The 15,623-nt window shown below is 41.2% G+C and overlaps 1 protein-coding gene across 2 annotated transcripts in view; it reads left to right on the forward strand.

Annotated features, from left to right (window-relative positions):
- The window catches only part of DENND6A (DENN domain containing 6A), a 64,848-nt gene that overhangs the window by 11,568 nt on the left and 37,657 nt on the right, over positions 1-15,623 (forward strand). For both annotated transcript variants that reach the window (XM_060239728.1, XM_060239727.1), the window contains exons 4-8: positions 2,148-2,260; positions 3,286-3,366; positions 4,749-4,854; positions 7,732-7,811; positions 11,734-11,796. In XM_060239728.1, the coding sequence (XP_060095711.1) occupies positions 2,148-2,260; positions 3,286-3,366; positions 4,749-4,854; positions 7,732-7,811; positions 11,734-11,796 (443 nt within the window). The remainder of the gene's footprint in view (positions 1-2,147; positions 2,261-3,285; positions 3,367-4,748; positions 4,855-7,731; positions 7,812-11,733; positions 11,797-15,623) is intronic.

Below are 15,623 nucleotides of genomic sequence, written 5' to 3' on the forward strand. Positions count from 1 at the left end.
AGTGTGGAACAAGTTTCCTTCTTAAGGAGCCTTTAGATAGGATGATGCCTCTGTGCTTTCCCATATACCCAAGGCAAGCACCAGGTTTTCTGGTGCCCTAGGTGAGGCCCCCTCACCCCCAACTTCCTGTCACGCTGCCAGCACCCTTCCTCCCCCCCCAGGGCAAAGCCAGGCCAGGGCCTGCCGCCACCATCCCCCCACCTGCCTCTGCCCCTCTGGAATCCTAACCTCTATCTGATCACACATCCAGCCGGAGGAGGGTCCCTAAAAGCGGGTGACCAGAGAAGAAAGCCAGCCTGCAAATGCTCCACGTACCTGATTTGCCCATTTTTGGAGGAACTCCTGGGGGAGCAGGAAGTCTGAGGACTGGGCAGTGGACGTGCACCCTAGAGGCAGGGCAGAGGGCTGACCCACCAGCCGGGAGGAGGGTGTGTGGAAAGAGCAAAGGGCACAGCTGCTCTGCCAGTGCCCGAATCTCTCCCTCCCAGAAGACCTGGAAGACAAGTGAGTGGTGCTGCTGGAGCATACAACTCAGCCAGGATTGGAGTGGGAAGGGGGGCTTCTCTGAGGCATGGTGAGCCTTGGAACCAAGAAGGGCCCATGAAGGAAGTGCAGGCTCTGCCTTGGCTTTCCCTACAGCCGAGAGCCCCAAACTGCTCACTGGATGCCTCTGTGGGCCATGTAGAATCCTCTGCCCCACACCAGCAGCAAATGCCATGCTAGGATCCTGCACACTTGCGTTGCCATTTTTGCTCTGCAACTACCTGACTCCAGTAAGTGCCAGGAGTGAAGGAAGGACGAGCTATGGAACTGGGTGGCCCTCTGCCACCCCAAAGTGCAGACTGGGAGGGGTCTCCCTGGCTTCAGCCATGCCAGCTGGGGTGGGCTGTTCCCTGCACACCCCAGATCAGCTGCCAGCCACCCAGCCGAGGTAAGGGTGAGTGTGGCAGTCAGGTAGGAAGGCACGTCAGAGAGGCAGGTGGCAGTGAGGGCGGAGGTCCCTAGCACCCCTGTGGCCAGGTGGCACCCTAGGCGACAGCCTACCTGGCCTACTTGGTAGTGCTGGCCCTGCATATACCACTGTAAGTAAAAGGGCTAGAGGCTTTATAATTGCTGTTATAATTGATTAAACTTGCTGAATATGTAATACTCCTTGCTTTTCTTCTGAAGAATAATGAAAAAGGTAGAAAAGGGATGCTTATTAAATGGAACCATTGGCAAGGTACAGTGGGAAAAGAGAGGTTTTCATATTGCCACTTGTAAGAAGTTTAAACATTGTTCTGCTTGCTTTTAAATCTGATTTTTCATAGCTATTGAGTGCTAGAATAAGATTTGTCAGTCACAACCTTGACGTTTTCTGACTCTTGTTCTGAGGAAATAACTACAGCTGCTCACCCTCACTCCATTTGAGCTGGCACTCAGCAAATTAAAGGTGATGATACCTGCAATTCACTTGTGCGAAAGCTTTTGTTGCACAAATTGCAGTTGCAGTTTAACAGACAGTACTAATTGTGGTAGCTTTTGTGTGTCCTTCTCTGAAGCCAGAAGGTAAGTAGGGAGATGGGAGAATCAGACATGCTGTAGTAATACTGTGTCCATTGAAAAAGCAGAACTAAGGCAACCATTCTCTTTTAAGCCAGGGTTAGCAGCTGTTCTACTGCCATTCCCTGCCCTACTCCTGCCATTGCAGCTGCTTGTTCCTATTTTGTTTTAACCTTTCAAGCGGACGATGTGGAAGAAGCTGAGTTAGACTGAATTATTCTGTGTCTCATACGCATACATTCTCTTTTTCTGCATATATTGTGTTCCTGTACTGTGTGCCCAGAGAGAGGAAAGGATTGCATTTTCAGCAACCATAGTGAGTTGCCATGTTCATCTGGAAGGAAAATAAAACAGTATGCTATAACTGCTCTAGTATGGGTGTTCTGTCTCTTATCTTCTAGCAGAAAACAGAGCACAGATGAACTAACTGTATTATACATGTCTTTCCCCAGATGGAGCTCTCAACCACAAACACAGAAGTGGAAGGGCTGTTTTTGGTCTTCTAGAGGCATTTTTTGCTCACTAGAGGCAGCCAGACTGCTGCTGCTTGCTTAGAAGATGTTACTTACAGATATAACTATTTTGTTCTTTTCCTTTTGGCTTAGGTTGCCTTGGAGACACACAATTTTGTTTTAGATTCAGGCAGTCTTCTAGCCGAAAGCTCTCATGGCATTGTCTTCTGGACCAGTTTGACAGAGACCTTCCCATCTATTTAAAGGTTGGAAAATAGGCTTGTCTTCTCTTATTTAAATACATGACAGTATTTTTCTTCCAGTATGCTTACATTTTCTTTAAGCAAGTAATTATTTCTGTGCTTATGTCTTCATAAAATACAGAGTTCTTTCTAAAACCAGCACTTCAGAAGCTAGTTTACCAGTTGCTGCATTGTAACCTGTAATGTGACTAATAAAATTATAACATGTTCAAATGATTAAAGTCTTAATTAAATGTTATACTTTGGTATTTTGGTTTGTTAAACTCCTTCTGTGATGGGGTGGAGTCCAGGGCCAGGGTTCCCTTTAGCTTCTTTTCTGAGACTGGCTTTGGTCAGGCCTCAGGTCATAGACAGAAGATGAGTTGTGTCTCACCCAGAAATCTGCCTCACACCTTTTCCCAAGCTGACTCTTCCTCCTTGGCCCTCCCTAAGCTGGTCTATAAAAGGACTACCTGGGGCAGGGCAGTCCTGGGCTCCTGCAGTCCCCATGAATTTGGGGTGGGGGTTGGAGAATGACAAGGCCCACTACCTATGTGCTCTCCTGCTGGACCTCCTCCCCATCCTGACCGGGGCCTATAAGGGACTTATATTGGCTTCTCCTGCAGCCTGCTCTGTGGGCACAGTTCATTGACCAAGCCCTGTCCTCTTGGCGTGCCAGGCTGCAGATCTGACTGGTTTGGCCATGTCTTCTTTGGCCTCCCCTCCCTCAGCCCTTCCTTCCTTCTTGTCAGCCACAGCATCCTCCTGCCCAGCCTGCCTGCTTCTGGCACTCCCTTGCTGGCCCAGAAACCTGCCAGGCCCAAGAGCTGCTTCCGCTTCCACTACTAGCAACTTCTTTGGCACCTGTAAGTGTGGGGAGAGAAGGACTGACCCTGAAGAGGTTTTTAATGTTTCTGGATTTTTATTTATAATTATGTTTATTATTCATATGAAGTAATGAATATTTAAGTTTTCTACCCTGGCTGTAAAGTTTGAAGTGTTGTGTAGTTTTGTTGTTGAAAATTGCAAAGCCTTTGTTTTCTTTACAGAAGGATCCTGCATATTATTATGGCTATGTGTATTTCAGACAAGTCCAAGACAAAACATTAAAAAGAGGCTACTTCCAGAAGGTATATCATTTTGGAAGATCAAATGCAAAGTTTACTTTACATAGTATGCAAAATATATTTATGTATGGATGCTTCACATACAACAACAAACCATAGTTTCCTCTCATGGAAACAAGCAAGGGAAATAATCAGGTGGCAGGAATGAGCCTTGGGAATCCTTAGGCTTCGCTTAGACATTCTCTTTGCATTCATTTTCCTGTTGCGTGTCTCTAGGAGATTAAAATCTTCTGTAAGAGTTCATAGTTTATTTCAAAACTATTATTTGTTCACTTCCCTCCAAACCATAGATTATTCCTGGTTTTGAGGGCAGAGAATGAACTGTAATTTGTGATTCAGTTGAAAAAACAAACTATGACTTGCCACGACACAAAAACAGAAGCATCTGATTTCCTGTGAGAAGAAAAGGGAAGAGGAATGTATGAACCTGATGATTTCTCATGCTTGTTCCCGTGATGACCAATGATAGTTAAATACTGAATGCGAATATGTGGGTTTGTTTATTTTAGGAAATTTATATGCTGCTTCTCAGCCATAAGGCTCTTAGGGTAGCATACAACACATACAAGATCATTAATGACATATTCAAAAAATAACACCAAGTAAAACCTAGTACAATTAAATTGGTGACAGAAAATTGAATCTTACAAAACTAATGAAATCTAGCTATTTAAATCAGTGGGACACATTTCATTTAATGCTTAGCACTGAAGTGTGAATGCTCCGTCACAAATATATTCTTCAAAGTTGTTCTTGATTCTCAGGTCAAGACCAAATGCATAAACCACAATAATACCAATAATGTACACTGACTGAAGTAGAAGATGTGAGCAGAGAGAATGGATTGTAATCGTGGCTTAAGGAACTCCCCCCCCTCCAAAAAGCAGCTTTTGGAGACTGCAGCTTTGAATAGAGAAGCAGTACTGTATGCTCAACTTCCCTGCATAGTGCTTAGGCACACTGTTTTCCCTCTCCAAATGTCCCATCAGATGGTTTTCAGATGTATGTTGGCACAATAATGCATCTGGAACTCCACAAGGAGAAAAGCAGTTGGATGGGTGGGGGAGGATTTGAAAGTGTCTCTACTCAAGACCCCCCAAAGTGTCTCTACTCAAGATCACAGCTTCCCCAAACTACCTTTTTAAAAAAGCAGTCAGGAATTGATAATGTAAGTTTTGCTTTAACCACATGTGATGTGGTAGCTGCATATTAGTTAATCAGGAATATATCTCTTCTGAGATATAAAAATATCTAACTGTTGATGTTATAAACTGTGGTTTTATATGTATTGTCAAGAACTAATGTCTTGTTTACAGCTTTTACTCTATATACTTGTAGTGGCTTTAGGAAAGACTAATAATAGATTGTTGTTACTCCTTCACAAGTCCTTGGTTCTGATCAGCAAGCTGCCTTATATCCACTTTTTCCACGTTGTGCTTGGACACATTGCACCTGAATATTTTGAGAAGAATGAACCTTTCTTGGAAGCAGGTTGGTAGTATTAGTCTACAAAATGTATAGTGTTAGCAAAGATAAAATAATTGTTAATTGGACTTTTGTAACTCTGTTAAATGGAAATGTGTGGTTGGTTCTGATTGAGCTTATTAAAGCAGATGATAAACCATATTTGTGGGATCCGAGTTTGCCAAATGGAGAATCACATGGTACAAAATAGAAGTAAGGAATAATAGTATCAGTTAGGGCCTGAATAGGCTGAATTTTGTTGGTGGGGCTTCTTGTCAAAAGGTATGCTTTTATTTTAGTGTGACATGTTGGTCAAAACAAAACCATATTGTACTGGAGTGTAAATCCTCACAACTCCAGCAACAACATGCTACCATCAGTCTCTTTAACTAACCTGCCAGCCAGAGACCAGTGGACTGTCTCTAGCCCTCTTGGGTCTAAGACCAAGAAATCAGCACTGCAAGGTAGGACACTTGCAAGTTGAGTTCCAAAAAACAATTACTGTGGTAGCTGCAGCCAATAGGGCTAAAGTAATGGATTTAGATTGATGCTCCAGAACCCAAGAAAACCACAAAATATAATCAATAGGATTTATTATTAAAGAAATATTTATTTATTTATTTATTACTTTACATTTATATCCCGCCCTCTCCGCAAGCGGACTCAGGGCGGCTTACAACATCATAAAAAACAATCAATCCAATAAAACATATAAAACCATAATTTACATATATCAACTTTAAAACCATTCTATAGCGCTATTTCAGTCCAGTATAGGCGGTATTGACTTTTCGACTATGATCGCCAGCATTCTGTAGGATGTCCGGTGGCAGCCCTTTTTCAATCAAACCGTAAAAAGCCTGTTTAAACAATTCGGTCTTACAGGCCCTGCGGAACGCAGACAAATCCCGCAGGGCCCTTATGGCTTCTGGTAGGGTGTTCCAAAGTTCTGGTGCTGCCACCGAAAAAGCCCTGGATCTCGTCATACACAGCCTGGCTTCTTTTGGGCCAGGGGCAGACAACAGATTTTTTGTCCCTGATCGCAGTGCTCTCTGGGGGATATATGGGGAAAGGCAGTCCCGTAGATAGACAGGTCCCTGACCATAGAGGGCTTTAAAGGTTAATACCAACACCTTGAAGCAAACTCGGAACACAACAGGCAACCAGTGCAGCTCTCTCAGCACTGGTTGAATATGTAAAGATATAAGAGCAATGAGCAGCAAAGATAAACTAATAAAAGCAAATCATCTAACCTAAGCACTTTTACAAGCATTGGTTGTCTAAGTCCAGGTGTTTCCTTACCACACTGAGTCCAGAATTTCATAGGTTAAGGCAGATGCTCCAGCCAGCAAGGCCCACCTGGTCAAGAATCAAGAGGTGTCCCACAGACAGATGTAATCCCTACAAAGGGCACAAACCAGAATGAAAGATCTTCCTTTAAGCCAAATTACTTGTGTTGGCATGATTCAATGTGACCAATTAAATGTGTTGCTAAATAGATGACCTTAATCAAACAAGTTTCTAACACAAGCCCTAATCAATTATGTGTGTTGCTTTACAGATCCTAATTAAGCAAGGCACCCATGGGTCCTTGTGACGGATGGTCAGGGTCAGCTTGGGGGAAATGACCACTCTGAATTTTTCTGTCCCCTTCATCCAGTATCTCAGGCACACAATATAAAATCCTGTCAGAAAAATAACTATGCACCATACGTTTTTAAATTCAAAATCAAAAAGTATATTTATTCATTTACAAAAGGCAAGGAAGGGAGTGAAATAAGAGTTATTGGTTATTATAAACAAATCAGTTGGCAGGCAGGAGTTCAATTAATCAAACAATCTCTAATCACCAGAGAAGCTGGCAGGCTGAAGTATTTATAAAAACTACTGGCAGGCTGAAGATATATAAAACTAAAAACACTAAACAGGCAGGCAGTGCTTCCTTATCCCTAGGAAACACTCTAGTCAGAGAAGGATTATAAAATAAAAAAGGGTCACACACTCTTTGTCTTTCACACTGAGGACTGACTTGTGCCAGAAATATCCCCACACAGACACTCTGTCTCTAGCACAGGACTCACACCTTTGAGTGCTATCTCACAAGCCCCTCAGTCCTGCGTATCTCAGTACCACCCAGCTAGTTTCCCTGGGATTTCTTCTCAGTCACAAGAGTCTAGCCTCTCTCCCAGTGTGTTTGTGTGTTCTTAATTAAACCAGGAGTCTGCCCTGAAGTTCTGACAGATCTCCTCAGCAGAGTCTTCAGTTTTCATCTGCTTCCACTCAGAGAGTTTCCTCACAGAAAGAGCCTGGTTTTGCCCTTCTTCCAGATTCAACTCTCTCTCTCTGACAGAAACTTGAAATCCTGTCCTTCTCAAGGAACTCAGCCAACAGGTTGTTCTTAGCTCCTTTCCAATTGATATCTTCAACAACTCCTTCAGTGCTCAGACTGAACTCAACTGTGAGGCGATTTCCCTCCACTGCAAGCCTCCTTGCAATTGATATATTTGGTATCCATGACTGTGGCTCAGTCAATCAGAGTGAGCTGTTCTCTGCTCACCCAAGCTAACTGCTTCAGTCCATTACAGTCCTGTACTAAAGAGCTGGAATGTGTAGGCAAAACTGTCCCTGGGTTCTTGGCCTGAAATTTCTAGGCCCAGTGACTTCACTGGCACCTGTGTTGACTCCCTCCTTTCCTTATATTCTTATATGAAACTGCAGATAGCATGACCTGAGTCTTCAGAGAGAGAAACTGGTATGACTTTTGTAAACCTCAAAGCAATATTTCTGAAAAGTTAAGAGACTGCTAGGGAAGCCAGTCTCTTGACGCTCCTTTAATCACAAATTTCAGGAAGTATTTTTATAACTGAATTGGCTGTATTTATTTACATGCTTTATTTTTTTCAGCTTGTAGTGATATTGATCGATGGCCATCACCAGTCCCAGGAACAACTCTGCATCTGCCCATTATGGGCATTGTTATTAAGGTAATTTTAAGCATCATCTGTTCTTGTTTGATGTGTGAATTCAACTAACTGTTTTATGTTTGTAACTGTTAAGAACAGAAGATAAAACAGCCTGCCAGTCGTCAGTCACAGTGTGACAACGTATATTGTACTAAAAGCTAAAAATGAATGTTTTAGCCCAGGAGTGTCAAACGTATGGCTTATGGGCCGGATCCAGCCCCTGAATGACTTCCTTCTCCTTCCTTTTCCAGGGCTACTGCTGCAGCTAGATAGATAGATAGATAAATTTATTGTCATTGCTCTCAAAAAAGGAAAATGAGAGCAACGAAATGAGGTGCTCTTCCACAAACATACCAACACATCAACACTAAAGAAAAAACATATACATAAACCATTTAAATACATCTAAAACAAATAACCATTCATAACCCTGCATTTAGCCTAATCACAGTACTTGGATAGAAGCTGCCCTTAAATCTATTTGTCTTAGCCTTCAACACTCTATATCGTCTGCCTGATGGTAAGATCTCAAATAGCAGTGGCCCGGATGTGAAGGGTCCTTTAAGATCATTTGTATCTTCCTTTTACATCCCATATTATACAGATCCACCAATGAGGGGAGAGGGCATCCACAAATCTTCTGTGCTCTTACCATCACTCTTACCATGTGCTCTTACCATCAGCTGCCACCATTGTTTGCTTTTTCCCAACTCCCTCAGTGCTGTTTGCATCCTGTTTCCTGTCCCTTGTCTCCCTCTCCCAGTCTGTCTGTCTGTCTCTCTCTCACACACACACGCACACACAAACACACACACAGCTACATGGCAAATCACCCCATGATAAGGAAAAAGATACCACCAGTTACCTCCACATTTGAGAGGAGACAACAACAAGATCAGATAAATACTCTTTAGCGCTCCATAATTAACACACCTGACACATTTATTTGCCTATTGAATCTAAATGATGACCGTATTAACTTAGCTTGTTATTTTTGTTTGCATCTCTTAAAACATTTCATTATATTTTATCCTTGTACACTAAGAACATAAGAACATAAGAGAAGCCATGTTGGATCAGGCCAACGGCCCATCCAGTCCAACACATTTATATATACACACACTGTGGCTAATAGCCACTGATGGACCTCTGCTCCATATTTTTATCTAAACCCCTCTTGAAGGTGGCTATACTTGTGGCCGCCACCACCTCCTGTGGCAGTGAATTCCACATGTTAATCACCCTTTGGGTGAAGAAGTACTTCCTTTTATCCGTTTTAACCTGTCTGCTCAGCAATTTCATCGAATGCCCATGAGTTCTTGTATTGTGAGAAAGGGAGAAAAGTACTTCTTTCTCTACTTTCTCCATCCCATGCATTATCTTGTAAACCTCTATCATGTCACCCTGCAGTCGACGTTTCTCCAAGCTAAAGAGTCCCAAGCGTTCCAACCTTTCTTCATAGGGAAACTGCTCCAGCCCTTTAATCATTCTAGTTGCCCTTTTCTGGACTTTCTCCAATGCTATAATATCCTTTTTGAAGTGCAGCGACCAGAACTGCACACAGTACTCCAAATGAGACCTCAGCATCGATTTATACAGGGGCATTATGATACTGGCTGATTTGTTTTCAATTCCCTTCCTAATAATTCCCAGCATGGCGTTGACCTTTTTTATTGCAAACGCACACTAATTTGCTGTTCATCCTCTGTCTTATATACATGGATGCATAAGTCTCATTCCATGCGGTTTGACAAAGTGTGCATGCACATGAACACTCATACCCTGAATAAAACTTTGTTGGTCTTAAAGGTGTTATTGGACTCTTAACTTAGTTACACTGAGGAAATTATTTTGGCTTATTCTGAAAAGTTTTTTTAAAAAAAAAAAAATATTGGATTTCTCTGTTTGTATATGAATTTTAATTTCTTTCAAAAATACCCTGATTAGAACGCTTGGATTGGTCCTTGTATCTTGGAGAGTGAAGTGATTTCAGATTCCAGATGGTAACACACATTGGTAGTTGCAATTCAGCAGTCTCCTTGTGAAATTGCTTTGTAATAGCACTGCTACTCTTAGGTCAGCAACTGAATGTTGTAGCTTTTAATGTCAGACTTATGTCCATTTATTCTTTTGCATCCTCCTGCACTGAATCCTCCTGGATGGGATTGAGACTTAGGCTTCCTGTCTTATTACCAACTCTGGTATCTCCACTCCTACTATCTCTCTGCATATCACACCTAATCCAATCAAGCCTGCTATTGCCATTCAGCATCTGAATCACCTTTATAAAGTTTATGTCTCTGGTACTTCATGTTGCATTTTATGGCATGCATGGCCCAGCCTTACAAAGTGACATTTATGTTAGATCTGGCCCTCGTAACAAATGAGTTTGACAGCTCTGTTTTAGCCAATGAAGTCAGCTTGGGTTGCCCTGATATATATACTGAGCAAAATTTAGAACTGTGCATTAAGAGCTTGTCAGTCATTCAATAATTCAGTCTGTGGAACTGAAAACCAGTGGAATTGAAGTCATTGACTCTTAAGACATTCTAGAAGTAACCACTAGAGGTTAATGCTGGTGGAATCTTTTCAAAACCATGGCTCCTCCATATTTACATGGAATTCATGTTGTAGGAGCACACAGGAAAAGAGAATTGACATGAACATAGTGAAAGAAGGCAACACAACTGTTTATAATGGATGAAAGCAAACTGTACAGAACCAACTGAGGCACTGACCAAAGTTATCTGAGAACATGTCTTTGCCTAGTGTTTAAACGCTGCAAGTGAATGGGCCAAGATGCCTTCTTGAAATAACAGAGTTCCAGAGACATGGTTCCCGAACAGCAAAAATTCTTTCTCTAGTCACTACTCAACACCTCTCCAAAGAGGAAATGTCCTAGGAGCCACTGCTGGAATCTGAATAGAGAGGTTCTTAGGGGAGGAGATAAGCTTTCATGTATCTTGCTGCTAATGTCTTCATGGGTTAAAACTGGCAGTTTTAATTCGAACTGACTGTTTTGCTGCAGCATTTTGAAATGGCTGTAGTTTCTGGGTGGTTTTCAGAGGCAGCCCCAATGTTACAGTAGTTTGACTTTATTTATTCCTTTCTAAAGAAGGGCATGGGTGGTGTAATAATCAAAGCCTTAATGCAAAAGTATAACTTGAATGTCCAAACATGTGTGAATTTAAAAACATCTCTAAGATGCGGACCTGATCCATCATGTCTTTCCAGACAAGGTCCTTTCCTTGATCAGATAAATTCTCGACCAGTAGCAGTGACCTTGGTCTTAGACCCGGTTTCAAATTATTAGCCCCCCGCCCCATTAGCTGCTTTATTCAGCTGGTGAAATTACATTTATACTTGTCAGCTGAAATAATAATTTGTTAATCCTATACGTTACGTTTTTTCTCTTTCTTAGGGAGGAACCCTTTTAAATCTTATTTATTACAATGGCAGAAATTTATGTACGTGCTTTGCTTTTTCCAGCTGCAAGTAATGACACTGAAAAGTACCTAAATGGCATTGACTCATGTCCATGGTTCTTGTAGTCATGAATGTACAGTACTGTCCAGTAATGGCGCTAGCACTTTATTTACTCATTATGCATGAGGCTTTTAATTGCTTCTTTTCTTGGATAATTATAGCTCTTTCACTGTATGTCTTCGTGAACATTTGATCTTTGTTGGTTTTCACATTGAATTTGTTGCTCAGAGGATTGTTAGAATTGTTGGTATAAGCAGTGACAAGAAGTTTTTAAAAATTATTCCAGCAGTGTTTATTTGTAATAATGCTTTTGAAAAAGAAAACATTTTTCTGACAGTGAATTAAAATGTAGTATTTTCACAGCTTTCAAGAAGAGGTAAAGAGTGACCTCTAATTTATTTTAGGTGTCAGTTTTCTGGGGAATAATATGAATAATACATTCCATCTCTTTCCTAAGGTACGGATTCCTACATGTCATGACAAGCCTGGAACAACAGAAGTATTACAGACAGCACACCAGGTAGTGAATAACTCACCAGCCATTACAATACTGTCTCAAAACAAAGAGCTGATTTTCTAGTTTCAGTTCCATATGTGAAGTTGCGTATTAGGCTCTGTAAAGAAAGGAATAACAAGAAACTCAAGTACAAAAATAAAATGAAAACTAGAAGTAGAAGCTGATGCAAACATTTTGTGCTTAAGAACAAAGTAGGAGTCAAGTTGCACCTTTAAGACCAATAAGGTTTTATTCAGAATGTAAGCTTTTGTGTGCTGGAAGCACACTTCATCAGACAATAGCATGGAATGGCAAACAGTCCTAAATATAGAGAAAGTGGTCAGTGAATTAGTATGCAAAATCAGGGAAATGTTTGTTAGCAGATTAAAAGAATCACAATTTGGAGTCTGGTGATTGTTAGTTTATGTTAATTAACGAATCGGTTTTTATTGTTATGCTGTTGTGATTTTATCATGATTTTATCATTTATGTTGTTCTCCGCTCTGAGCCCCTATGGAGAATGGGTGGAATATAAATAAACAAATAATAATAATAATAACTAACAATCACCAGACCCCAAATTGTGATTCCTTTAATCTGCTAACAAACATTTCCATGATTTTGCATACTAATTCACTGCCCACTTTCTCTATATTTAGGACTGTTTGCCATTCCATTCTATTGTTTTATGAAGAGTGCTTCCAGGGCACAAAAGCTTACATTCTGAAAAAAACTTCGTTGGTCTTAAAGGTACAACTTGACTCCTTCTGTTGCAAGAGTTGTCTTTGAAAGGGCAGCTGCTGTGAGAGCCCTTTCAGCCCCACCCACCTCACAGGGTGTCTGTTGTAGGGGGAGAAGATATAGGAGATTGTAAGCTGCTCTGAGTCTCTGATTCAGAGAAAAAGGCGGGGTATAAATCTGCAGTCATCTTCCTTCTTCTTTTCTTCAGACCAACACGGCTGCTCACTTGGATCTATTTCCTGCTTAACTAAATCTCTGAATGTCATAATATTAACAAAAATAGCTTTTTTGATTTATTCTGTATTTAAGGCAGCAATTCTTAGGACACGTTCTTGAGAAATCCCACTCAGTAACATGGGGCTTACTTCTGAGTAGACAAGCTTAAGATTGCTCCCTAAGAGATTTAAGGGTAGCAGCCTGAAATGCAATGCATAATTTCCCATTCCACTTCTAATGATGAACAATACAGAGCTCTGTGAGAAAGAGGGGGTTTTTAAGGATCAAGTTAACACATTCCAGAGAGTCCTTTATATTCCATAAGACCTGAGATCCAATCAGTTAATGTATGACGATGTTACTCCTCCAGGATGAGTGCTGCTTCTTGGTGAATCCCACACAGAAAAACGGGAGGGGAAGTACTTCATATAGCCCAAACACATAGCTCCTTCTGCTTTTTTCTCCTTTTTCTTATCTCTTCTCCTGTTTTCCAGTGTTTCTCTTTCTACTTATCTTAAGTCTCCTATCTTTTCCACATTTTCTCTCTTTGTTGTTGTTCAGCCTCACAGTCGAGTCTGACTCTTTGTGACTCCATGGACCAACTCACGCCAGGCCCTCCTGTCTTCCACCATCCTCCAAAGTCTGCTCAAATTCATGTTAGTTATATCAGTAGCGCTGTCCATCCGTCTCATCTTTTGCTGTCCCCTTCTTCTTTTGCCTTCTGTCTTTTCTCTTTAGCACCCTACTATTTTTACCTTCTTAACTGTTCCTTCTTTTCTCTGTCTTTGTCTTTCTTGTCAACTGACTTTGTTCTTTCTCCACCTCAGACAGCTTTCTAACAGCTGAAGTCCGTATACATTTGTCCATGGTTCAGCTGGTATTTATGCATGGAGTGACCAAGCTTTGGCTGTTGGAAAGGGGAACAGAGGCAAGAATAATAGAATCACAGAGTTGGAAAGGCCATACAGGAAATCTAGTCCAACCCCTTGCTCAGTGCAGGATCAGCCTAGAGCATTCCTGGCAAGTGTTTGTCCAGCTGCTGCTTAAAGATTGCCAGTGAGGGGGAGCTCACCACCTCCTGAGATAGCTGATTCCATGGTGAACAACTCTTACTATAAAAGAGTTTTTCCTATTAGCACCCCATCCCTCTCCAGCAACAGTTTTCTTGGGGCAGGACTGGTTCCCTGCAGCAAAAGACAATTCAAGTTTTAAGAACTGGAGAGAGGCAGGTATATTCAGATTTAAACACCTAATTATAAATAATTCAATGAGACCATTAAAGAACCTGGAAAGAAAATACCTCTTTCAGGCCGACTGGTTGCAATACAATCAGTTACATCATTTATTGCACAACCCAAATATTTTGTCTCAATTAAATAGACCTTTGAAAGCATTTGAGGAAGCCATAATGGACCCGATACCCAAAATGAAAGGAAAGACTGCTGTTATTTATAAAGAACTAGGTAATTTAAACATGCCTTTAGACAGCTCAATTATGAAGGCTTGGAACAAGGATTGTGGGACTACTATCAGCTTAGAATGTTGGTCTAAACTCTGGTCATCTTATTTATTTCATACCCCCATATTGAATTTGAGGCTACAAAACTTTAAAATTTTCTCCAGATGGTACCTGACACCACTACAGATTTTCTACGCCAAAAGATCAAAAGATGCCAAATGCTGGAGAGGGTGTGGCTTCCAGGGCTCATTTATTCATTGCTGGTGGGAATGCCCTGTTGTGATGGAATTCTGGAGGAAAATTTTGCCCACTGTTGAACGTATAATTGATCACAAAGTGCCCTTCACCCCCGACTCCATTTTGCTTAACCTTTGGAAAAATGGGGAAATGCCTAAGCATAAACATGAATTGGCTTCAATGCTTATTTTAGCCACAAAATTTTTAATAGCTCACCATTGGAAAGCCCCTGTCTTACCTTCTAAACGTAATTGGTTTCTAAAAATTTGGGACCTAGTAGTAATGGATAAGCTGGCTACTACCATAAAAAATTCTGAAGCATCCGATAAAGGTCTAGATAAAAACTTGTTTGTAGAGAAATGGTTTCACTTTTTTGCTTATGTACAATCTGAACAAAAAACATTGTGTAAATTACCGGATAAGTATTTAACTTTTGCTTTATATTAGAAATACACTCTGCATATTGTATTCATAACAGGATGGCTTGTAAGGTAGATTCTATGGTTATTAGTATTATAGTTGATGTTTGTTGGAATGTATTTTTGTTTTTAATTAATAAAAAGTTTAAACCCCCCCCCAAAAAGAGTTTTTTCCTAATATCCAGCCAGTACCTTTCCACCCTTTTAAAGTTCTTTATTATAGGTCCTATCCTCTGCTGCCAGCAGCAACAGCTCCCTGCCCTTCTCTGAGTGACAGCCCTTCAAATACTTAAAGAGAGCAATCATGTCCCCCCTCAACCTCCTCTTCTCCTGACTGAACATTCCCAAGTCCCTCAGCCTTTCCTCAAAGGGCTTTGCCTCCAGGCCTCTAATCATCCTCATTGCTGGCTCTGCACCCACTTCATCTGTCCACATCCTTTTTTATGTGAGTTCTCCAGAACTGCACACAATATTCCAGGTACAACCTGACCAATGCATTGTACAGCAAGACTAATCTTGCGATTTGGATGTTATGCCACTGTTGATACACTCCAAGACGACATCAGCCTTTTTTGTTGCTGCATCACACTGGCTATTCATATTTAACTTACAGTCCACCACTACCCCATTATGCTACCCAGAAGTGTATCCCCCATCCAGTATGCATGTTCCTCAGTTTTGTTACCCAGATGTAGAACGAAGCACTTAAACTGCATCTTGTTCACTTCTGCCCACTTTTCCAGCATGTTCAGATCTCATTGAATTTTATTTCTGTCTTC

Source organism: Heteronotia binoei, chromosome 5 (assembly GCF_032191835.1).
Source record: "Heteronotia binoei isolate CCM8104 ecotype False Entrance Well chromosome 5, APGP_CSIRO_Hbin_v1, whole genome shotgun sequence".
In the NCBI taxonomy this organism is placed as follows: domain Eukaryota; kingdom Metazoa; phylum Chordata; class Lepidosauria; order Squamata; family Gekkonidae; genus Heteronotia; species Heteronotia binoei.